Source organism: Oryx dammah, unplaced genomic scaffold, assembly GCF_014754425.2.
Source record: "Oryx dammah isolate SB20612 unplaced genomic scaffold, SCBI_Odam_1.1 HiC_scaffold_5, whole genome shotgun sequence".
NCBI lineage: Eukaryota > Metazoa > Chordata > Mammalia > Artiodactyla > Bovidae > Oryx > Oryx dammah.
In genome coordinates, this window is record NW_024070189.1 from 14,719,562 (window position 1) to 14,745,312 (window position 25,751).

Genomic DNA, 25,751 nt, shown 5'->3' on the forward strand with positions numbered 1-25,751 from the left:
GCTTACTTCACTCTGTATAATCAGCTCCAGTTTCATCCACCTCAGTTGAACTGATTCAAATGTATTTTTTTAATGGCTGAGTAATACTCCATTGTGTATATGTACCTCAGCTTTCTTATCCATTCATCTGCTGATGGACATCTAGGTTGCTTCCATGTCTTGGCTATTATAAACAGTGCTGCGATGAACATTGGGGTACACGTGTCTCTTTCAATTCTGGTTTCCTTGGTATGTGTGCCCAGCAGTGGGATTGCTGGGTCATAAGGCAGTTCTATTTGCAGTTTTTTAAGGAATCTCCACACTGTTCTCCATAGTGGCTGTACTAGTTTGCATTCCCACCAACAGTGTAAGAGGGTTCCCTTTTCTCCACACCCTCCCCAGCATTTATTGCTTGTAGACTTTTGGATCGCAGCCATTCTGACTGGTGTGAAATGGTACCTCATTGTGGTTTTGATTTGCATTTCTCTGATAATGAGTGATGTTGAGCATCTTTTCATGTGTTTGTTAGCCATCTGTATGTCTTCTTAGAAGAAATGTCTATTTAGTTCTTTAGCCCATTTTTTGATTGGGTCGTTTATTTTTCTGGAATTGAGCTGCGTAAGTTGCTTGTATATTTTTGAGATTAGTTGTTTGTCAGTTGCTTCATTTGCTATTATTTTCTCTCATTCCAAAGGCTGTCTTTTCACCTTGCTTATAGTTTCCTTTGTTGTGCAGAAGCTTTTAATTTTAATTAGATCTCATTTGTTTATTTTTGCTTTTATTTCCAGTATTCTGGGAGGTGGGTCATAGAGGATCCTGCTGTGATTTATGTCAGAGAGTGTTTTGTCTATGTTCTCCTCTAGGAGTTTTATAGTTTCTGGTCTTACATTTAGATCTTTAATACATTTTGAGTTTATTTTTGTGTACAGTGTTAGAAAGTGTTCTAGTTTCATTCTTTTACAAGTGGTTGACCAGTTTCTCCAGCACCACTTGTTAAAGAGATTGTCTTTCATCCATTGTATATTCTTGCCTCCTTTGTCAAAGATAAGGTGTCCATAGGTGCTTGGGTTTATCTCTGGGCTTTCTATTTTGTTCCATTGATCTATATGTCTGTCTTTGTGCCAGTACCACACTGTCTTGATGACTGTGGCTTTGTAGTAGAGCCTGAAGTCAGGCAGGTTGATTCCTCCAGTTCCATTCTTCTTTCTCAAGATTGCTTTGGCTATTTGAGGTTCTTTGTATTTCCATACAAATTGTGAAATTATTTGTTCTAGTTCTGTGAAAAATACCGCTGGTAGCTTGATAGGGATTGCATTGAATCTGTAGATTGCTTTGGGTAGTATACTCATTTTCACTATATTGATTCTTCCAATCCATGAACATGGTATATTTCTTCATCTATTAGTGTCCTCTTTGATTTCTTTCACCAGTGTTTTATAGTTTTCTATATATAGGTCTTTAGTTTCTTTAGGTAGATATATTCCCAAGTATTTTATTCTTTTTGTTGCAATGGTGAATGGAATTGTTTCCTTAATTTCTTTTTCTACTTTCTCATTGTTAGTGTATAGGAATGCAAGGGATTTCTGTGTGTTGATTTTGTATCCTGCAACTTTACTGTATTCATTGATTAGCTCTAGTAACTTTCTGATGGAGTCTTTAGGGTTTTCTATGTAGAGGATCATGTCATCTGCAAACAGTGAGAGTTTTACTTCTTCTTTTCCAATTTTGATTCCTTTTATTTCCTTTTCTGCTCTGATTGCTGTGGCCAAAACTTCCAGAACTATGTTGAATAGTAATGGTGAAAGTGTGCACCCTTGTCTTGTTCCTGACTTTAGGAGAAATGCTTTCAGTTTTTCACCATTGAGGATAATGTTTTCTGTGGGTTTGTCATATATAGCTTTTATTATGTTGAGATATGTTCCTTCTATTCCTGCTTTCTGGAGAGTTTTTATCATAAATGGATGTTGAATTTTGTCAAAGGCTTTCTCTGCATCTGTTGAAATAATCATATGGCTTTTATTTTCAATTTGTTAGTGTGGTGAATTACATTGATTGATTTGTGGATATTGAAGAATCCTTGCATCCCTGGGATAAAGCCCACTTGGTCATGGTGTATGATCTTTTAAATGTGTTGTTGGATTCTGATTGCTAGAATTTTGTTAAGGAGTTTTGCATTTTTGTTCATCAGTGATATTGGCCTATAGTTTTCTTTTTTTGTGGCATCTTTGTCAGGTTTTGGTATTAGGGTGATGGTTGCCTCATAGAATGAGTTTGGAAGTTTACCTTCCTCTGCAGTTTTCTGGAAGAGTTTGAGGAAGATAGATGTTAGCTCTTTAAATTTTTGGTAGAATTCAGCTGTGAAGCCGTCTGGACCTGGGCTTTTGTTTGCTGGAAGATTTCTGATTACAGTTTCAATTTATGTGCTTGTGATGGGTCTGTTAAGATTTTCTATTTCTTCCTGGTTCAGTTTTGGAAAGTTGTACTTTTCTAAGAATTTGTCCATTTCTTCCACGTTGTCCATTTTATTGGCATATAATTGCTGATAGCAGTCTCTTATGATCCTTTGTATTTCTGTGTTGTCTGTTGTGATCTCTCCATTTTCATTTCTAATTTTATTGATTTGATTTTTCTCCCTTTCTTTCTTGATGAGTCTGGCTAATGGTTTGTCAATTTTATTTATCCTTTCAAAGAACCAGCTTTTGGCTTTGTTGATTTTTGCTATGGTCTCTTTTGTTTCTTTTGCATTTATTTCTGCCCTAATTTTTAAGATTTGTTTCCTTCTACTAACCCTGGGGTTCTCCATTTCTTCCTTTTCTAGTTGTTTTATGTGTAGAGTTAGGTTATTTATTTGACTTTTTTTCTTGTTTCTTGAGGTATGCCTGTATTGCTATGAACTTTCCCCTTAGCACTGCTTTTACAGTGCTCCACAGGTTTTGGGTTGTTGTGTTTTCAGTTTTCATTCATTTCTATGCATATTTTGATTTCTCTTTTGATTTCTTCTGTGATTTGTTGGTTATTCAGAAGCGTGTTGTTCAGCCTCCATATGCTGGAATTTTTAGTAGTTTTTCTCCTGTAATTGAGATCTAGTCTTACTGCATTATGGTCAGAAAAGATGCTTGGAATGATTTCAATTTTTTTGAATTTACCAAGGCTAGATTTATGGCCCATGATGTGATCTATCCTGGAGAAGGTTCCATGAGTACTTGAGAAAAAGGTGAAATTCATTGTTTTGAGGTGAAATGTCCTATAGATATCAGTTAGATCTAACTGGTCTATTGTATCATTTAAAGTTTGTGTTTCTTTGTTAATTTTCTGTTTAGTTGATCTATCCATAGGTGTGAGTGGGGTATTAAAGTCTCCCACTATTATTGTGTTATTGTTAATTTCCCCTTTCATACTTGTTAGCATTTGTCTTACATATTGCAGTGCTCCTATGTTGGGTGCATATATATTTATAATTGTTATATTTCTCCTTGGATTGATCCTTTGACCATTATGTAGTGTCCTTCTTTGTCTCTTTTCACAGCCTTTGTTTTAAAGTCTATTTTATCTGATAGGAGTATTGCTACTCCTGCTTTCTTTTGGTCTCTATTTGCGTGGAATATCTTTTTCCAGCCCTTCACTTTCAGTCTGTATGTGTCCCTTGTTTTGAGGTGGGTCTCTTGTAGAGGACATATATAGGGGTCTTGTTTTTGTATCCATTAACCCAGTCTTTGTCTTTTGGTCGGGGCATTCAACCCATTTACGTTTAAGGTAATTATTGATAAGTATGATCCTGTTGCCATTTACTTTATTGTTTTGGGTTCTGGTTTATACACCCTTTTTTGTGTTTCCTGTCTAGAGAATATCCTTTAGCATTTGTTGGAGAGCTGGTTTGGTGGTGCTGAATTCTCTCAGCTTTTGCTTGTCTGTAAAGCTTTTGATTTCTCCTTCATATTTGAATGAGATCCTTGCTGGGTACAGTAATCTGGGCTGTAGGTTATTTTCTTTCATCACTTTAAGTATGTCTTGCCATTCCCTCCTGGCCTGAAGAGTTTCTATTGAAAGATCTGCAGTTATCCTTATGGGAATCCCCTTGTGTGTTATTTGTTCTTTTTCCCTTGCTGCTTTTAATATTTGTTCTTTGTGTTTGATCTTTGTTAATTTGATTAATATGTGTCTTGGGGTGTTTTGCCTTGGGTTTATCCTGTTTGGGACTCTCTGGGTTTCTTGGACTTGGGTGCTTATTTCCTTCTCCATTTTAGGGAAGTTTTCAACTATTATCTCCTCAAGTATTTTCTCATGGTCTTTCTTTTTGTCTTCTTCTTCTGGGACTCCTATAATTCGAATGTTGGAGCATTTCATATTGTCCTGGAGGTCTCTGAGATTGTCCTCATTTCTTTTAATTCGTTTTTCTTTTTTCCTCTCTGATTTATTTATTTCTACCATTCTATCTTCTACTTCACTAATCCTATCTTCTGCCTCTGTTATTCTACTATTTGGTGCCTCCAGAGTGTTTTTGATCTCATTTATTGCATTATTCATTATATATTGACACTTTTTTTATTTCTTCTAGGTCCTTGTTAAACCTTTCTTGCATCTTCTCAATCCTTGTCTCCAGGCTATTTATCTGTGATTCCATTTTGATTTCAAGATCTTGGATCATTTTCACTATCATTATTCGGAATTCTTTATCAAGTAGATTCCCTATCTCTTCCTCTTTGGTTTGGTGGGCATTTATTCTGTTCCTTTACCTGCTGGGTATTCCTCTGTCTCTTCATCTTGTTTATATTGCAGCATTTGGAGTGGCCTTTCTGTATTCTTGCAGTTTGTGGAGTTCTCTTTATTGTGGAGTTTCCTTGCTGTGGATGGGGTTGTATCAGTGGCTTGTCAAGGTTTCTTGGTTAGGGAAGCTTGTGTTGGTGTTCTGGTGGGTGGAGCTGGATTTCGTCTCTCTGGAGTGCAAAGAAGTGTCCAGTAATGAGTTATGAGATGTTAATGGTTTTGGAGTAACTTTGGGCAACTTGTATATTGAAGCTCAGGGTTGTGTTCCTGTGTTGCTGGAGAATTTTCGTGGTATGTCTTGCTCTGGAACTTGTTGGCCCTTGGGTGGTGCTTGGTTTCAGTGTAGGTATGGAGGCGTTTGATGAGCTCCTATCAATTAATGTTCCCTGGAGTCAGGAGTTCTCTGATGTTCTCAGGATTTGGACTTAAGCCTCCTGCTTCTGGTTTTCATTCTTATTTTTACAGTAGTCTCAAGACTTCTTCTTCTATACAGCACCATTGATAAAACATCTAGGTTAAAGATGAAAAGTTTCTCCACAGTGAGGGACACCCAGAGAGGTTCACAGTGTTACATGGAGAAGAGGGAGGAGGGAGTTAGAGGTGACCCGAATGAGATGAGGAGAAATCAAAAGAGGAGAGAGCAAGCTAGCCAGTAATCACTTCCTTATGTGCGCTTCACAGTCTGGACCACTCAGAGATGTTCACGGAGTTATACAGAGAAGAAAAGAGGGAGGAAGGAGACAGAGGTGGCCAGGAGGGTAAAAGGGGGGAATGAAAAGGAGAGAGATAGATCCAGCCAGTAATCAGTTCCCTAAGTGTTCTCCACCGTCTGGAACACACAGAGATTCACAGAGTTGGGTAGAGAAGAGAAGCGGGAGGGAAGAGACAGAGGCGACCTGGTGGAGAAAACAGAGAGTCTAAAGGAGGAGAGAGCAGTCAAGCCAGTAATCTCACTCTCCAGTAAAAATGGGTACTGAAGATTGGGTTTTTGAAGGTACAAAACTGATAACAAATACCAAAAAGCAAAGATTAAAAATCTAGAGTAGAGGTTGGATTTTCAAAAACACAATATTAAAGAAAAGAGGAAGAAGAAGAAGAAGAAGAAAAAAACAAAGTCACAAGAATTATTTAAAAATATATATATATATATATATGAAGTTTGCTTTAAAAATAGGGTCTTTTTTTTGAAAAGTAACAGTAGGTTATAAAAATGAAAATTAAAGGAGTAATAGAGGACTTAAAAATTTTTTTAAGTTAAAAAAAAAAGAAAGAGAAAAAGAAAAAGAATGATTGTAAAAATAGTAAAGATATATCTAGGACTTTCTCTGGTGTTGTGGGCAGGGTGGGGTCAGTTCATTTTCGGATAGTTCCTTGGTCCGGCTTAATATTTCTCAAGATCTATAGGCCCCTTCCTATGTAGTCAGTACTAATGACAGGGTTTTAATCTATTGCACCTGTCACTTCCATGGCAGTTCCGTCTGTTTTAGCTTCTTCTGTTTGCTGGTCTCTTCTGATTTTCCGCCCTGACACAAGGGGGGCGGTGGTAGACACTTTTTTTTAGGCTCACTTATTCAGTCACGCTGTGGGGAGGGAGGGAGGCTGCCAACAAATAACACTAGCGTGTGCTCGCAGTGTCTCAGCCACACTGGGCCTGCCCCCGCTCATGGCGCACACAGCCCAGGCTCTAGGTTGCTCCTCCAGGAACTGTCTGAGGCCGGCCCTGGGCTGCATGCACCTCCCAGGTCTAAGCTGCTCAGGCTCAGGTACTCAGGTAGTCCTCAGAGGCACAGACTCGGTTGGGCCTGCGTTTTGTGCCCTTCCCAGGTCCAAGTAGCTCAGGTGTTTGGAGAGCGTGGTCGCTGTGACTTATCACCTCTCCCGTCCCTGCTGCTCAGTTTTCTGGGTCTACAACTGACGCACCTTCTCAGGCAGATGATGACTGTCCAAAACCCCAAGAAGTCTTAGGAAAGAAGCCTGCTTGCAGTTTGGTAGATAATGTGTCTCTGGGGCTGTAATTGCCCCCTTCCGGCCCTTCTGGCTCTGGCTGCCTGTCACCGGAGGGGGATGGTCTGCAGCCAGCTAATTCTGTTCCATCCTTTGTTCTGTGCATGGTCCTGGTGGTGTCTTATGTTAGAGCTTTTCGTGGTAGCTATCCCACAGTCTGGTTTGTTAGCCCAAGTTAGTTCGCTCTGGTTACCCTCGGGGCATTCGGGCCCGCGCCTCCTTGCCCAGCTCCCGCTTGCTCGTGGTGGATGCAGGCATCTGCGCTGCTTCTCTGCTGCGGGAGTTACTGTTGGGCTCGTAATCTGTGGGTTTTAATTATTTATTTATTTTTCCTCCCTGTTATGTTGCCCTCTTGCTTCCAAGGCTCGCCATAGACTCGGCAGTGAGAGTGTTTCCTGGTGTTTGGAAACTTCTCTCTTTTTAAGACTCCTTCCCGGGACAGAGCTCCCTTCCTACCTCTTTTGTCTCTTTTCTTTGTCTTTTATATTTTTTCTTACCTCTTTTCAAAGACAACGAGCTGCTTTTCTGGGTGCCTGACGTCCTCTGCCAGCATTCAGAAGTTGTTTTGTGGGATTTACTCAGCGTTTAAATGTTCTTTTGATGAATTTGTGGGGGAGAAAGTGGTCTCCCCGTCCTATTCCTCCGCCATCTTAGGACCGCCCCCTATGCTGTAAATTTTTTAGTCCATCTATATTACGAGCACTTTCTCACATCCAAATCAATCTCCCCTGACCTTTAGAAACGGATGCCCTCCTCCCACTCAGCTCTAAGGCCTTCTCACTTCTGGTTATTCCCACTGAGACAGACTTTGTCCAGATAGTCTCCTGCGGGTAGTATTAGGAATAACATGTTTTAAAAACTATCCCTTTTCTTTTTAGGTTATATACGCCCAGTCATAGAGCTGACAAAACACATCAGGGGACATAAGAATTAAAAACAGGACTTTTATCTTTTTTGTAGTATACCATTCAGTTCAGTTCAGTTCAGTTCAGTCGCTCAGTGGTGTCCGACTCTTTGTGACCCCATGAATTGCAGCACGCCAGGCCTCCCTGTCCATCACCAACTCCCGGAGTTCACTCAGACTCACGTCCATCGAGTCCGTGATGCCATCCAGCCATCTCATCCTCTGTCATCCCCTTCTCCACCTGCCCCCAATCCCTCCCAGCATCAGAGTCTTTTCCAATGAGTCAACTCTTCATATGAGGTGGCCAAAGTACTGGAGTTTCAGCTTTAGCACCATTCCTTCCAAAGAAATCCCAGGGCTGATCTCCTTCAGAATGGACTGGTTGGATCTCCTTGCAGTCCAAGGGACTCTCAAGAGTCTTCTCCAACACCACAGTTCAAAAGCATCAATTCTTTGGTGCTCAGCCTTCTTCACAGTCCAACTCTCACATCCATACATGACTACTGGAAAAACCATAGCCTTGACTAGATGGACCTTAGTCAGCAAAGTAATGTCTCTGCTTTTGAATATACTATCTAGGTTGGTCATAACTTTTCTTCCAAGGAGTAAGTGTCTTTTTATTTCATGGCTGCAGTCACCATCTGCAGTGATTTTGGAGCCCAAAAAGATAGTCTGATACTGTTTCCCCATCTATTTCCCATGAAGTGATGGGACCGGATGCCATGATCTTCGTTTTCTGAATGTTGAGCTTTAGGCCAACTTTTTCACTCTCCACTTTCACTTTCATCAAGAGGCTTTTTAGTTCCTCTTCACTTTCTGCCATAAGGGCAGTGTCATCTGCATATCTGAGGTTATTGATATTTCTCCTGGCAATCTTGATTCCAGCTTGTGTTTCTTCCAGCCCAGTGTTTCTCATGATGTACTCTGCATAGAAGTTAAAGAAGCAGGGTGACAATATACAGCCTTGACATACTCCTTTTCCTATTTAGAACCAGTCTGTTATTCCATGTTCAGTTCTAACTGCTGCTTCCTGTCCTGCATATATATACCATTATATAAATGCAAATCTTACTAAAGCCATTCATGCTTAAACAACCTTGTCCATTGATATCAGTTACTGTTTCTGATAATTTCCTTAAGATAAACATTTACAACTGAAATTTTGGTGTCAAAGGGAATGCATGCTTTAATGATCTTGATAAATATTGTCAAGTTAGTCTAGAAAGACTGTACCATTTTATATTCCCATCAGCAATATACATGTGAAAGTGTCAGTTTCCTAAAGCCTTATCAAACCTATATTTATTATCTTTTAAAATGTTTGCTACTTTGATAGGTGAAAATAGCATCTCATCTTTATATGCTTTATTTTATTACTAATGAAGCTCAACATTTTATGTTCTTTTGCCATTTATCATCTGTGATTGCTGTTTATGACCTTGATTTTTTTTTTATGGTCTTAGTTAGAAAAGCTACTAATGCTCAGTTAGTTGACATTTACCTTTTAATTTTATTTACATGTAATTTTTAACTTAATGAAGTTACTATGTATGCAGTTACCTTCATCAGTCTCTAAGTTCTTTTTTTTTTTTCCTTTTTTTATGCTCAGGAAAATCCTTGCAATCCCAAAGTATATAAATATACATTTATGTGTCTTTTATTAGATATTTATTTTCTAAATCCCCCTGGAATTTATCTTAGTGTATGCTACCAAATAGGGATTTAGCAACATTTCCCCTTCAAAATAGTTATTCAATAGTCTAATACTTAATACAGAGGAAAAATTGTCTGTCTCACACTGTATGCCCACACCTATTTATTCATCCTTATTTCTGCTTTCTGATGTTGTGTGGTGAGAAATCTTTAAATGTTAAGTCGGGTGCTATGGTTGAGTGATAGAGGAAGTGTTTAAACTTACAGATTACTATTATCCTTCCTAGTAAGCAGGTTATCCTAGAATACCATCCATATTCTCTACAGAGAAGACAAAGCAGTCCCCTCATGTCATGTTCAGTAGACGAGGTTCGCGGTAGCAGAACAGAACGCCTTGGCCTGGGCCATAGCTGAAAAAGATGTGCACTTGCTAGAGAGCCAGCATCACTCCAGGAGCCCTGGGACCACCTATGGAGTTGCGGTCTAGTCTCCAGTATCTCAGTTATGATGCCACGGCAGCTAAGCAAGACAGGCTGAGTGAGGCTCGTACCAAAGCCTACCTACTTGGAGGAGCTGGAAAGCTATCTGATTAGGGAAGAGCAAATCCAGATGCTCATTCAGAAACAAGCAAATCTGAAGCTCTTGGGTCCAGCAGAAAAGCTGTGCTCAGAATCTGAGCTCAGTTTTAACAGGTAGAGGATGGACAGAGAGCAAAGTCTACAGGCACAAGCAAAGACTAGCATTGGCAGCCCCAAACCACATGTAAGGAAGATCATCTAAGCAGTGAAGAGGGCAGGGAATACCTGGCCTCAAGTCCCAGGCATGCCACTGGCTATGTGACCTTAGGCAAATTAATCTTCAATTGAGTGCTCAGTTTATCACTTATAAAATAGAGGGGCCAGATCAGATCTTTTTTTTTTTTCTAGCCTTTTCGTTTTAAAAGGATCCTCCAATTTGAAATTGAAGGTGTCAGCTTACACAGATCATCTAACATGAATTACTGAGATTGGTGGGAAGAGGTCCAGAGTGGAAGAAGTAAGGTCTTATGAAGGCAAGTAGTTACACAGGTGGTGAAAAAAGATCATGTTATTTATGATTTTAGGATGTAAGTTTTAGTTCCAGGGAGCTTTTAGAAGAAAACTATCCTTAAAAGTCTTGTCTTCTCTATCCAACACCTATCAGATGCATACATATATAACCAGCCAGACCTAACCATCTTGTCTAGTGACCAGAATAGTAGAAACATTCATCTAACTGAACAGATGTAATGTTATTTTGACTAAGAACTGAAATTTTAAAATTGTCATATCTGATTTCTAAAATTTCAAACCTCCTCTTTCAGTATAAAGAGAAAATTATCTAAGGATGATCTAGCCTCATTCATCTCAGCTAATTCTTAATGGATTACTTTATAAAGCAGGGGCTCCACGGATTGTTACAAAACATATGGGGTCCAAGAACTTCTTTGCAACTAGATGCAGAAATGTTTAAGAGTGTGTGTCTGGCATTTTGGGGAGAATCGTTTGCGGTTCCATCAGATTCTTACACTGCTCATGATTTAAGAGACATCAAGAGTCTATGATCTCCCTGGTGTATGTAATAAGAATTTAATTCCTTTAGCTTTGATTCAGTCATCAGTAAGATGGACATAATCTATCTTAACATTTATAAACTTCCTGCCAAAGTACATACAAATTATTTAGATGTCTGTTCTCAGATGGACAGTTTGCTCTGCTCTGTTCAGTTGTCTACACCAGATGTCTAATTTTACTTCAGAAAATCTGAATGCCAGAATTTCTAGAAGAGTCCTAGACAAACATGATTGGGAGAATCATTTAACCATGTGTTCTTCCTTAAGTAACAACTATGGAGAATGAAGAACAACTCTGGGCTAAATTTATCATCAATAACAGCATTCAGCATTTATCAGGCTACTACTATGAGGCATAACCTGTGCTAATCTCTTTATATACAACGCTCATTCTAATTCTTACAACATCCTTGTGACATATAAATTATTAATTGCATTTTATTAAGGATGAAACTGAGGCTTAGAGAGGTTGGGAAATGTAACCAAGAAATGACTAAAATCTTTAACGTCCAGGCTTACCTAGTCGTGATTAGAGGCTAAACCAGGTAGCCTCTAAGACTTTTTCATTTTAGAATTTTGTCTCCAGAATACTTTACCTACATTTTCCTAATTAGAAGGAATGCTTAATTTCAATGTTTAATTCCAAAGCACTTATTTTCTGTAAACATATCCTTGATTAGCAACCCAATACAGATTTTAAAAAATTTAATTATTGTGGATGCCATTGACGAGCGAGATGCTAATTAACAGAGGAAGGCTGTCAGGAATGAGATGCACTGCTGTTAGAAGAAGGTCCTTTTCACTTTATGAAATGCAATCACTCAAAGGAAAAATAACTCTGTTACAGAAATAGCCTTAATTTTCCTAACTGCCTGACAATGAAGCCTCTTTGGATATTTTGCAAAGAATAGGTAAAAGAAAATAAGCAAAAATAAAACAAAACCTGCAAGTGAATAAAAACCAATGCTCTAACTATAGAAATCTGCTTCATGTTTGATTAGAATGATTATCAAGACCATGACTTTTACCTCCTTGGTACCTACCCTCATCCCAACACACACACCCGAGAGTCCAAGGGGTAAACTGGCATGTGGCCCACAGACTACCTCAGTGAGACCACCTTTGGTAAGAGGCTTTTACCTAAAACTCCTTTTAAAAGACTAGAAGGAAGCAAGAATTTCAATAACATGCTATATAGGCCAGAATTAGTTTCCACATGGAGAAAACAGCCATTTCTGCTCAGTTAGTTAATTATTTGTCAACGTGGGATGGCCAATGTGGATACAAGATCTACAATGAAGGATAATATATATATGATCCTGGGCAGATTGGAGGTCAGACTGTCATACTCGACCTCTCATCTTAGAGGTGAGTCCACTCAGGCTCAGGGAGATGAAGTGGCTTGCTTAAGGTCACACAGTTCCTTGGTAATATAATATAATTTAATGTGCTTTTTACTACTCCCTATTCTGACGCCATGATTCTGACCCCAGTGACTTCTAATTACCTTAATTAGATAGATACTTGTATTCTTTCTTTCAACTCCTATTATTGTAGCTATAACACAAAACTGGCTAGACAGCTTTTTCAAATATAAAATCCCTCCCTCCCCTCAGGTATTTTGGCTCAGTAGGTTCAGGGTGGGACTCAAGAATTTTCATTATTTACAAGTGTACCAGGTGATTATGATGCAAGCAACCTTGAACCTTGGAGATTCACTGAACTAGAGTCTTTCCAAGGGCTCCATCAGTCACTCCCTTGGTTGAAGCATGCCATTTATCAGGAGCTCAGCTGAGCAGAGAGAGGGCATATTAAGCTGCTAGGTGTCAGAGCAGCTTTAAAGTAACACACCAAAAATGAAAGAGTTAAGCCTTCAATCACTTACCATGATGGTATAAGCCAGAGTCTAAAACCAGAGAAAACACCAACTTTCCCTGCTCCATTTCCCCCACCCTCTCCCGTGGAAAGGTGCATCAGCTGAAGGTCAGGTTAAAAGTATGGACGTGGGGACCTGTTGTCTCACTGTTGAGGGAGCCAACGCAAGCCTCTGATAGTTTCCTGGACTCTGGGATAGGGTGGGGGTGAGGGGGAGGCTGGGAGTGGAGAAGTCCTGGGCACTGAGTCAGAGTAGGGAGAGGTGTTTTCAAGGTTTCCCCCTCTTTCTCCCATCAGGAGGCCTTGGCCGAGGTGCCCAAGACCTCAGATAAGAAGGCCCAGGAATGTAAATATGCAAAGAGCTTGCTGGGAGAGGACTGGAGTCCTTGACTGCTACAGCTTCCTTCAGAGAGGGTGATGCGTGGGCTTGGCACCCAGTCTGGCATGCAGAGGGCTGCGTGCCCGTGAGGCCACCAGATACAGACTTTGTAAAGCTTCTTAGGAGGACTGGGATTTTAACCAGGAGCAGACTCCTCCATGTTTAGGAGCATGCACTGCCCCCTGTTGTCACCAAGGGATTGTTTAACCAGTCCATGACCAGCTCTGGGGAGACAACACCAAACTGAGCCAGACTCCCCTGTTGGCTGTTTCACAACCTAGTGGCAACACAGAAACCTGGAGGATGCAACTTAGGCATTTCTTTATCTGAATAAGGCTTGACTGGCCTGATAGGAACAATGCAGGAAAAACTTCTAATGACTAACGGAAGTAAGTTTTAAAATTGTATTTAAGGCTAGTTAACGCTTAGACACGTTCAACCATCCAACCAGCTAATAATTTCCCAGCATATACCCTGTGCCTGGCATTCTTCTGAGTGGTTGGTGCACATCAGAGAACAAGAAGGATAAAAATCTCAGCCCTTTTCATTGCTGATTCTAGGAGGGGAGACAGATGCTAATAACACACAAAACAAATGAGTTGCTCAGTATGTTAGAAGATGATAAGCAATATAAAAGAAAAAAAAAAAGTACAGCAAGATAAGAGAGCACAGGAGTATTAGGGGAGAGTTGAAATCTTAAATAAGGTGATCAGGGAAGGCTTTGTCTTCATTATTAACAGACCCAACACGCCCATGCACCTCTGATTTATCCTTATGTTGCTATTAAATTAATTTTACCAAGACTTCTGATTATACCATTTCATTGCTCAAAAATCCTCTATGGCGCCCCCTTGCACAAAGGATAAAGTATAAGTTCCTTTTCCTGGCATTCAAGGTCCTCACCACCTGGCTCAGTATTCCTCCTTGCCTCTTCCCTGCTCCAGTAAACCAGACTGTTACCATATCCTATACTTCCCCTGCTCTCATTCTCTCTCTCCACTTCCAGTAAACCAGACTGTTACCATATCCTATACTTCCCCTGCTCTCATTCTCTCTCTCCACTTCCAGTAAACCAGACTGTTACCATACTCTGGGCATATCCTATACTTCCCCTGCTCAGAGGTTTTGTTCCATTGCCTCATCTCTCATTCTCTCTCTCCACTTCTTAACGTTCTACCCATCCTTTAAAGTTCATCTCAAAATATTTCCTCCTAGAAGAGCCTTCCTAGAACCCTTCCATCCCCAAAGAATTATTTCTCCTTCAAAGTCCAATGATACATTATGGTATGAATACAGGATTCAATAGGTACAGTTATTAAAAAGACCTAGTTCTTTTACTGGATTTGAAGCCTGGCATGCTGCAGTCCATGGGGTCTCAAAGAGTCAGACATGACTGAGCAACTGAACAGACTGAAGCTTCTTAAAGATCTGAACTACTTCCTTGCATATTCCCACTCTGTTCAGCATGGTGCCTTGTAAGAATGAGTTCAAGTCGCTAAGAGCTTCTTGACACTTTTGCCATATAAAAAAAAGAGATAAAAAAATATTTAAGGGAGGGATTGGGGGCAGGAGGAGAAGGGGACGACCGAGGATGAGATGGCTGGATGGCATCACGGACTCAATGGACGCGACTCTGAGTGAACTCCAGGAGTTGGCGATGGACAGGGAGGCCTGGCGTGCTGCGATTCATGGGGTCACAAAGAGTCGGACACGACTGAGCGACTGAACTGAACTGAAGCAGTCCATGTCTAAATCTGAGTCTTCCTAAGAAGGAAGTCAAGACCTTGACTATGGGTTCATAATGTTGAAAATTCTAAGGTTGTTAATGGACTGCATAAGAATGGAAGACACAAAGGAAGGGTCATCATTTTTAATTTTTGCTCCAGTCAAGTGTAAGTCATTAGAACCTGGTCCTACATTTCTACAGTACTGAAAACCAAAATTTAGTAATTTATAAGACTGAATTTTTAATTCTGAATGAAAGATATACCAGTAGTGATACACACTAAAATTACAGAGGCACAGTTGCAAAAGACACCTTACCATCTCTGAATGGAGATGCTTGTTTTTAACACTTGCTTTTGCAAAGAAACTCCTTTTTGTCCCTGAACATTCTTTTGGTCACTTCCTGTCCAGTCCAAACCTCACATGGCGAGATATGCAGCACCTGGTTGTATGGACCTCTGAGTATGACCCACTGGCCAATAACCCTGGATGGAAAAAGAACGGAGCAGGCTTGATGGTGAACAGTCGATTTGGATTCGGGCTGCTAAATGCCAAAGCTCTGGTGGATTTGGCTGATCCCAGCACCTGGAGCAGTGTGCCTGAGAAGAAGGAATGTGTTGTCAAGGACAATGACTTTGAGCCCAGGTAAGTGTCTCCAGGAATTTTAAACAATTGTGTGCCATGGCACTATTTGAGAATGATGCTTGTCGCTCTGCCTAATTTTTCTCCCCTACCCTTCTGAAGTAGATGGAGATGGCATTTTCCCAGTGTTCCTGTGGCTCCAAGAGAGGTCACAGAGACCAAAGATTTGCAAATCATGTTAACAACACACTTGTATTTTCCTTTCCTAGCCCATCTCCAACAATATGGCCGTAAGCTAATGGCACCAACTCGGTGGATATGAGTTTGAGCAAGCTCCGGGAGTTGGTGATGGATAGGGAAGCCTGGCATGCTGCAGTTCCCGGGGTCCCAAAGAGTCGGACGTGACTGAGCAACTGAACTGAATGTGCTCCACTGTCCTATAGACCACTAAGAAAAATCACTGCCAATTAAAGTATTACAAATTCATCCCAAATTCAAAGATGTTAAGATTTTTTTTTAATGCATCTTAGAATTGATGAGATGCAGCACTTGCCAACCAGTGTTACGCAAAACCAACTTCCAAAAGAACCCCGCTTTATGCCCCAAGGCTTTCATTTAGAATATACTTGTCCCACTACATCTGGGTGCAGAAGCAGAATCTGGTATCAAGACAACCACAACTATACTGAAGGCACACTCACACAAAATACCCAAGCGTGGGAGGCTTGGAGGGCATGTGTTAGGGAGATAAAATCATTTCTGAAAAAAGTATGTTTCAGTAATGGACCATTTTTGGATTAATATAAGACAAACCTGTTTGAATTTGATGCCAGAACAAATAGTTTATTGCATTCAAATATCTGTGTTTGTGTTCCTTACCATTTGCTTTTCTCCCCTTATGTTCAGAACTCAACATGAGATCTATCCCCTTAAACTGTTAAGTGTACAATACATAACTGTTAACTACTGGTACAATGTATAGCTGATCTTTAGAACTTACTCATCTTGCTTAACTGAAACTTGATGCTCACTGATTAGTAATTCTCCATCTCCCACCCGAACAAGCCCAAGAAAACCAACATTCCACTGTCTGAGTCTATGAATTCGACTATTTTAGACATCTTGTATGAATAGAATTACGCAATATTTATCTACCTGTGACTGGTTCATTTGCCCATCATAATGTCTCTGCATTGTATCCATACTGTCACACATAGCAGAATTTCCTTCTTTTTTAAAGCTAATGTTCCATTGTATATAAATATCATATTTTCCTTATCCATTCATCTATTGAGGAATATCTAGGTTGTCCCCATATCTTGGCTATTAAGAATAATACTGCAATGAACATGGGGATGCTGGTAACTCTTTGAGACCCTGATTTCAATTCTTTTGAATAAATATCCAGAAGTGACATTGCTGGATAATATGGTAGTTTTATTTTTTAAGGAAGTTTTATATTGTTTTATATACTGGCTGTGCCATTTTGCATTCCCTCCAATTGTGCAAGAGCTCTAATTTCTCCATATCCTCACCAACACTTGTCTTTTCTTATCTTTTTTATCTTTATTTTTTTTTAAGTAATAGTCGTCCTGATCTTGATGGGTATCTTGATTTGGGTCTTGATTTGAATTTCCCTGATGATTAATTATGGTGAACTTTGTCCCCTGCCCCCCAAATATCAATTGGCCATTTGTATGTCTTCTTTGGAGAAAATGTCTATTCAGGTCCTCAGCTCATTGTTTTGAATCAGATTGTTAGGATTTTTGCTATTAAGTTATCGGAGTTCTTATGTATTTTAGAGATTAACCGTTTCTCACATATTGTCTACTGTTCTTAGGCTGCCTTTTCAGTTTGTTTCCTTTACTGTGCAGAGGCTTTTTATTTTATATTATGTTTTTTATTTCATAACCACATTTAATGACCTCACAAAGGAAGCAACCAGAAATTTGAGTGGTGTGAAACAAAGGGGAGAGAGGTTTTTGGTTTTTTACAAATATGTAAAACCATGCCTTCCTACCTGAAAAGTTATTGGCCACTGCCGATCTGTGACTTCTCTAAGTACATGTAAATACTGAGATGCAAAATTGCCTCTCTTTTGCTTCATTTCCCCTGCTGGTCTTCATTTGTTGGAATGGTAGAAGTTTCTGTAATGATTAAAAATTTTTATTTCTTCTCTGCTCAGTTTCTTTTCTTTTTTTTTTACTTTATTTTACTTTACAATACTGTATTGGTTTTGCCATACATTGACATGAATCTGCCATGAGTGTACATGAGTTCCCAATCCTGAACACCCCTCCCACCTCGCTCCCCATATCATCTCTCTGGATCATCCCCGTGCACCAGCCCCAAGCATCCTGTATCCTGTATCGAACATAGACTGGCACTTCGTTTCTTACATGATAGTATACATGTTTCAGAGCCATTCTCCCAAATCATCCCACCCTCTCCCTCTCCCTCAGAGTCCAAAAGTCCATTCTATACATCTGTGTCTCTTTTGCTGTCTCACCTACAGGGTTATCATTACCATCTATCTAAATTCCATATATATGTGTTAGTATACTATATTGGTGTTTTTCTTTCTGGCTTACTTCACTCTGTATAATCGGCTACAGTTTCATCCATCTCATTAGAACTGATTCAAATGTATTCTTTTTAATGGCTGAGTAATACTCCATTGTGTATATGTACCACAGCTTTCTTATCCATTCATCTGTGCAGAGGCTTTTTAGTTTGATGTGGTCCTACTTGTTTATTTTTATTTATCTTTTGCTGCCTGTGCTTTGATTGGCATATCCATTAAATCACTGCCAAAAACAATGTCATGAAACTTTTTCCCTGTGTTTTCTTCTAAAAGTTTTACAGTTTCAGGTCTAATGGGTGGGTTTATTTCTGGGTTTCTTCTCTGTTCTGTTTATCTGTATGTATGCGTGCTTGCATGCTCAGTCCTTGCTCTTTGAGCCCCTATGGACTATAGCTCGCCAGGCTCCTCTGTCCTTGGACTTTTCCAGGCAAGATTACTGGAATGGCTTGCCTTTTCCTCCTCCAGGGATTTATCAGCCTGTCTTCATGGGGTTCTTCTCATAACAGAGGTAACATGCCTAGCTGAGTATCTACTTAAGAGTGCTGTGCACACATTTCCATAAAATGTAAGGAAGAGATACAGCTTTGTTCACTGATGATTCTTTAATGTATTTAGAGCCCTGAAAGCTAATGGAGAAGTCATCATAGAAATTCCGACAAGAGCTTGTGAAGGTCAAGAAAATGCTATCAAGTCACTGGAACATGTGCAATTTGAAGCAACAATTGAATATTCCCGCAGAGGAGACCTTCATGTCACCCTCACTTCGGCCGCTGGTAAGTTTAAAAAAAAAATAATTCAATTTATTCTAAACTATGTGTTTAAATTTTTAAGCATAAATTAAATGATTTCAAATCAATGATTGATATTTGCTTCTATATAGGCCTAAGTCTTTCAACAGATACTTTCAGGTCTTAAAAAATACGTTGTTTTTTTTTTTGCATCAGAACTCTATCTACCCTGTTTATTTCAACTGATCCTTAGATAAGCAAAGAATGAAGTTTACTCAAATAATACCAATTAATAAACCCTCTGAGTTATGCATTTTCAAACTGTGTTCATTTTCCCAAGTCACTGATCTATATCATTCATTTCTCTCATTAGTGAAAGTTACTCTAATAATTAAACTGACAGATACATTAGACACATCCAAGGAATTAATTAAAAAACCAAGAATTCTGATTTATGAGAGTTGAGAAGACTAAAGAAATTTTCCACAATTACATGATTAAGAGTATATGATATGATATATTGACATTTGTCCTTTCCTGAAAGGTTACTAAATCAAACAAGATCATGAGTGGTAAAGAGTTTGTGAAATATAAGCTATAATCCAACTAGGAGAAGCTGTCCCAATCCTTTTTTATACTTTAATAGGATTCAACTGACTAAATTCAATTCCCGTAAGTGATGTATGAAAAAGATGAGCTATCTCTATAACATCCTTCTAGAATATGAACTTACTAGAGGTTTGGAGCTGGCTCTGTTAATTTTGGAAATGTGCTTTCTTAATATGTGGGAACTGGCCCCAAATACTGGTAGAACGCTTTTTCATTGACATTTTCTCTTGAAAATATTATTTACTGATCTGTAGAGAACTTGGATGTGAAAATTTACAGTAACTCTTACTAGGAATTTTTATATCAAAAGATATTAGTAAATTATACATGGTTTTATTATGTCTATGCTACATTATAGATTCAGGAACCTATTAAATTTTAAAAATTTTCTCTTAAATTTCAAAATGATAGTTCCATTAATATGTATGTCAGGTCTCTGACTCTCTTCTTTAATGTAGTTCATAAGCATAGTTCTCTGAGTTTTCCTTATTCAAATAAACCTTATTCAATATATCCATCCATTATGTATTTTTCTAGGGTATTTACTGAAAACTTATTATATGCCAGGCAATGCACTAAGTACTGTGAATAAAACTTTTTTCCCTTGGGCATGTTGCCATCCTGGTGTTATATTCAAAGGGGAAATTAAGAAGGCTTATGTCTCCCCCCTCTCACTTTCAGTTATCAAACGCTGGAGTGCGTCCTGCTCTCAGTTCTGTCAGGACACTCATTAGCTTGTGTTTCTTGCATGAAAACAGGAACCAGCACCGTACTGTTGGCTGAAAGAGAGCGGGACACATCTCCCAATGGCTTTAAGAACTGGGACTTCATGTCTGTTCACACGTGGGGAGAGAATCCCATAGGGACTTGGACTTTGCAAATTACAGACATGGTAAGTATGAATGAAAGGATACTGAACCACAAGCTCACTTTTAAAGTTAGTGCATCAGTAAGGACCAAAGGAACTTTGATCACTCCTTAGAGAGGCCAAGGAGAAAGTATATATGTTTTAAGCTCTGCCCACTTGGCTATAAAATTAATAATTTTTTTTTTAAAAATTAGGCACCAGCCATGTAAGAAGGAAGAAAAAACATTTTGATACACATCATGACAGACTGTGGGACAAATGTTTCCCTGTCAGAACACAGCCAGCCACATGAGCTACTCAGACACCAGAATGAGCTGTATTCACAAGCATGGTTGTGAATGCTACACCAGCTTTACTATGACACTCTGCTGGGGTCAAGGCTTCCCAGGTGGTGCTAGTGGTAAAGAATCTGCCTATCAGTGCAGGAGATGCAAGAGATGGGGGTTCATTTCCTGGGTCAGGAGCTTCCCCTGGAGTAGGAAGTGGCAACCCACTCCAGTATTCTTGCCTGGAAAATTCCATGGACAGAGGAGCCTGGGAAGCTACAGGTCATGAGGTTGCAAAGAGGTTGCAAAGAGTTATGACTGAGCAACTAATATCTGCTGGGGTCATATAAAGAAACTCTTAACAATATTTACCATAGTGGTTATTTAGAAGTAGTTTACTTGTTAGACAAAATATTTTAATATGATTTTTGTTTTATTTCAGTTATGAAACAAGCAAAAGTATTTCTCAGTTTTCTTTGTTTGCTAACACACTGATATTCTTCTATAATTGTAACACAGTCCCTAAAAATAGTTTCGGAGCAAAATTCAAATTCAGTTGAGTCATTTATTTTTATATCATTTCTCCAGCATTTTCTATAGGTGAGCATATAAATGAATGGTGTTTCGGGTTCAAGTTCTCCAGAGATAGCAGTGTTATAAGGATCAGTAGCACCAGATTTAATGTCTAGATAACTTTTCAAAAATAAATGATTTTAAATCCTTGAAGATGTCAATTAAATTAATACAAATTCTACAGTCATTGTTACTTTTTTCTCTGAGAATAGCTTTCACTTAAAGACTGTTAAAATTGTGATCTAGCCATGGAAGTGGTAAAAATTTCTGCTCTCAGGGGGAAGAAGAAAACGTTTTTAGTTGATGGTTCTGTTCCTGAAGTTGGCCTCCATTCTTTAACTCAACGTCACCACAAGGAAACTAAGAAAATCTGTTAACCAAGATGGGACAGTTTTATATCAAGTTTGCAAAATCTGACTACTGTTTTAGAGTAGTTGTTTTTTTTTTTAATATTTTAGATTTTAGCACATTATTTTTAACATAATTGTTGAGCCTGTAAAAATTATTATTCCCACAAATATACAGTTCCTAAGGACTGCTCAGTGTTGAAGGCTATTTATAATACTCCAGACTTTCATTCCAATGGAATGTTTCTACAAGTTGATAACTGGTAAATATAATTCCCATTATATAAGGGATTGTCAACTTTTCAAGAACACACCCAATATAGAAAAGAAGCTTCACGCAGAGAGTTCTCCTTTTCAAATTAAAAACAACCAGTTTGTAAATCTCTGAACCTGTCAACTACTCATTTTCATAGCAAGAGTGAGTCTAGTGATTTACGTCTGTACACAGAGGTCTACACATGGAATGCACAGAATTTGAAAATTAGATTTTCACTATAAAATCTCTTAGCTGTCTGGAAGCCGTGTGTTTTATACTGCTCAGAACACACACTAACATTATGTATGCTTATTCGTTAGTCTGGAAGAATGCAAAACGAAGGAAGAATCGTGAACTGGAAGCTGATCCTGCACGGGACCTCTTCCCAGCCAGAGCACATGAAAGAGCCCCGGGTGTACACATCCTATAACACTGTGCAGAATGACCGAAGAGGGGTGGAGAAGGTGGTGGATCCTGGGGAGGTCTGTGTGGCTCTGTTCTTCCTGGCATGCTCTTCTCTGAACTGGGCTTCCCAGGTGGCGCCAGTGGAAAAGGACCTGCCTGCCAGTGCGGGAGACATAAGAGACATGGGTTCAATCCCTGGGTCAGGAAGATCCCCTGGAGGAGGGCAGGGCAACCCACTCTAGGATTCTTGCCTGGAGAATCCCATGGACAGAGGAGCCTGGTGGGCTACAGTCCATAGGGTCACAAAGACTTGGACATGACTGAAGCGACTTAGCATGCACACACAAGCAACAGTGTAGTGGGAGAACCTGCCCCTAACTTTCAGGCAGGACGTAAGTTAAAAAATGGGTTGGGAGGAAGGGAGTAGAAGTGAACATTCCTTTTGATAGAAAATTGTCTCACCTCCGCTTTTATCCAAAATTTAGAAATTAAAATGAATGAATTCAATATTATTCAATTCTCGAACATGAATTTTCTCCATTTACAACAGTATCAGATTTTAAAGAAAGCTATCTTTTTGTATGCTCACATATACCTAATGTTTGTATTGCACCTAGTTTTAGAGGATTTTCCACACTGTCTCATTTAACTTATAATGCTTATAACCTAAAAAGATCTCAGTATGTCCATTTTGCAGAAAGAAGACCAAGGCTCAAGTGACCAAATCATGCATGCTTCTCTTTACTAATTCCTTAACTGATGCTTCTTGGCAACTCCAAGGGGAACTACAGAATCTCGATTTTTCTCAGAAACTTGCTGAGGAAAGCTGAAGGCAGTCAGTTACATTCCCGGGTCTCAGCCAGAAGCCACTGGCTTCTCCCTTATCAGATGGTGGGCAGAAAACACATTTTCTTTATCTGTGTGTCCCCCAGGCCTCTGGCATTGTGCCTCAGATTGTAGCAGGTAGGTTATCAGAGTTTCCAGGACAACCTTCCTTGAACAGGCCTCGCTCTGTGATGGGTGTTTTGGAAGATACAAAGACATTCTTTATTCAAGAAATGTATAAACTAGCTGTGTGAAGGCCTCAGCTCATATTCTGGCCCCGTTTACATTCTGCAAAATACCTTTCGCTGGGGCCCTATCCCGGAGGCCTCCTCGTCACAGTCCTGGAGGCAGGGGGCGCCCTGCAGGAACTTTTTCCTCCAAGATTCCCTAAGGGGTATTAACAGAACCCTTTGACTGTTTAGGACTTCCCTGGTGGTTCAGATGGTAAAATGTCTGCCTACAATGCAGGAGACCTGGGTTCAGTCCCTGGGTCAGGAAGATCCCCTGGAGAAGGAAATGGCACCCCACTCCAGTACTCTTGCCTGGAAAATCCCATGGACGGAGGAGCCTGGTGGGCTACAGTCCATGGGGTCACAAAAAGTCGGACACGACTGAGCGACTTCACTTTCACTTTTCTTTTGATTGTTAAAATAGTGAAATACTTCCACAACAGGTGACCAAGAAACATTTCTCTGATCTCTCCAGTGTCCCCCTTTCCTGGACCACTGCCCGAGTCTCTTCCCAGACCCTTTCTGACAATTCAGCGGCTGAAAGGGCAGCTCCTAACAGAGCAAGAGGCCTCCAGAGAGCTGCCACACAACAGCATTACTGCTGCCTCTGCAGGAAGTTCCTGCCTGTCTTATCAGCAGCTCCTTCCCAAAACATGGACGGGAGGAAAGGGAGTGGCAAACTCTTGATTTTCCGTAGGATAAAACCATACTATCTTTTACAATTAACTTTTCCATCCAGAACTTAAGACATTAAAGTGAATGAATTCAATGTTATCAAATTTCCTAACATGCATTCTGCTATAGCAGGCTGAAAAGCAAAGGAAACCAACAGGTATGCTCACTCCCCTACATCATCCCATTCAGGCTTCAAAACCCACAAGAAACGGAGGACTTCTTCCTGCCATATGATGGGGGAAGTTCAGGGAGATTAAAAAGGTGCCAAAGCCCCTGGAGAAGGGAAAGGCTACCCACTCCAGTATGCTGGCCTGGAGAATTCCATAGACTGGATAGTCCATGGGGTCACAAAGAGTTGGACACGACAGAGTGACTTTCACTTCACTTCACTTCAAAGATGCATTAGTGAATGGGAAAATGCAGACTGAAACCCCAGGTAGTGCGAATCCAAGCTTTGCACTCTCTCTATTCCCCAGACGGCCTCGCGAGGCACAGGCAGTGGGTGTGTGTTGTAGCTGCCTTGCTGGCTCCTAAATAACAAGCTTTCTCCCCCTGGCTGGTGGCTTTCTGTGTTTCAGGAGCAGCCTACCCAAGAGGGCCCGAATGAGAACGCTCAGGCATCCCAAAGCCCCAGCGGCAGTGGAGTCGGGGGCAGAAGGGAAGAGTTGGCAGAGGGCGCCCCTTCTGAGGCCATGCTGAGACTCCTGCAGAGCGCTTTCAGCAAAAACTCACCCTCAAAGCAATCACCAAAAAAGCTCCCAAGTGCGAAGCCCAACATCCCTTATGAAAATTTCTATGAAGCCCTGGAAAGGCTGAACAAACCCTCCCAGCTTAAAGACTCTGAGGACAGTCTGTATAACGACTATGTGGACGGTTTCTACAACACGAAACCTTACAAGCACAGGGACGACCGGCTGCTCCAAGCTCTGGTGGACCTTCTGAGGGAGGAAAATTAAAATGCGTGCTGGTCCAAAGCTGGAGATAGTCACGCTTCTTCCTCCCCCCTTAGATTTTGCCTGTGTCTGAAGTGGGTGTTTTGTCCTTGATTCTTCTGCTTCTAATATCCTTTGTGGTACTTTTTCTTTTTCTCCCTAAACTGGATATTTGAAAGCTAGGAGCTCAAGCAGTAAATCCAACTTCCTGAATTGATTGCACAAAGCTCGTCTTCCCTGCTTGCACAAGTCAAATGTTTTGTTCTTTCTGGGGCCACAGTTCACACCTGGTTCTCATACCACACGAGAACGCCTACTCAGGCCTCCCATTTCATGTCTCAAAATAAAAGGTACACAGGGCAATAGATTACTTTGAGAAAGCAACCTGCAAAAAAATGAGAGGAAGGAAGACAGTTTTTAATAGCTTGTTCCCTGTCTTTGCCATACAGTTCTTCAAATTTTGATGCCAAAGAAGGGCTTGGAAAGTCTCTAATGAAGGAGCTCTTAATTAGATTCACATCCCAGGCTTTTCTGCTCCAAAGTGCTGCTCATTCAGGAAGAGGCCGTTAGGTCATTTGGGGGAAAGGCTGGGTTATTCAGATCTGGAAACAGGCCTCAAACCCTGTACTGGCTGGTGTGAGCAGTTTCAGAATATTCTTTGCTTGTTGTACCATGGAGAGGCCTCCATGGATCTGAAGGTGACTGCGACTCAGGCTGTGAGCACTGGCCTTCCTCTCTTCCCCCTTGCCTTCTCCTTTCTCAGCCACAAACTAAATACTGAGAGAGCTATTGATACCGCTTTCTTAGAACAAACTTGATTAGGGACTTGGCCAATTCCTAGTCATAATTTTTTTTTTTAATAGTCGTAACAGGAAACCACCACTCATAACATGGAAAAGGAATGTAATAACAGGAACGTGTTCATCATAGGGAGAGCCCGTGGAAGGTTTTGTTGTGTTTTAAACTGCATTCATTAGAGCAGTTTTTTCTGGATCTT

The 25,751-nt window shown here is 40.2% G+C and overlaps 1 protein-coding gene across 1 annotated transcript in view; it reads left to right on the plus strand.

Annotated features, from left to right (window-relative positions):
• Nucleotides 1–24,967, plus strand: part of PCSK1 (proprotein convertase subtilisin/kexin type 1) — a 50,581-nt gene extending 25,614 nt beyond the window's left edge. The window contains exons 10-14 of the mRNA XM_040241483.1: nucleotides 15,286–15,519; nucleotides 18,656–18,813; nucleotides 20,136–20,269; nucleotides 22,008–22,169; nucleotides 24,401–24,967. Of these exons, the coding sequence (XP_040097417.1) occupies nucleotides 15,286–15,519; nucleotides 18,656–18,813; nucleotides 20,136–20,269; nucleotides 22,008–22,169; nucleotides 24,401–24,778 (1,066 nt within the window). The 3' untranslated portion in view covers nucleotides 24,779–24,967. The remainder of the gene's footprint in view (nucleotides 1–15,285; nucleotides 15,520–18,655; nucleotides 18,814–20,135; nucleotides 20,270–22,007; nucleotides 22,170–24,400) is intronic.
• Nucleotides 24,968–25,751: the final 784 nt, after the last annotated feature.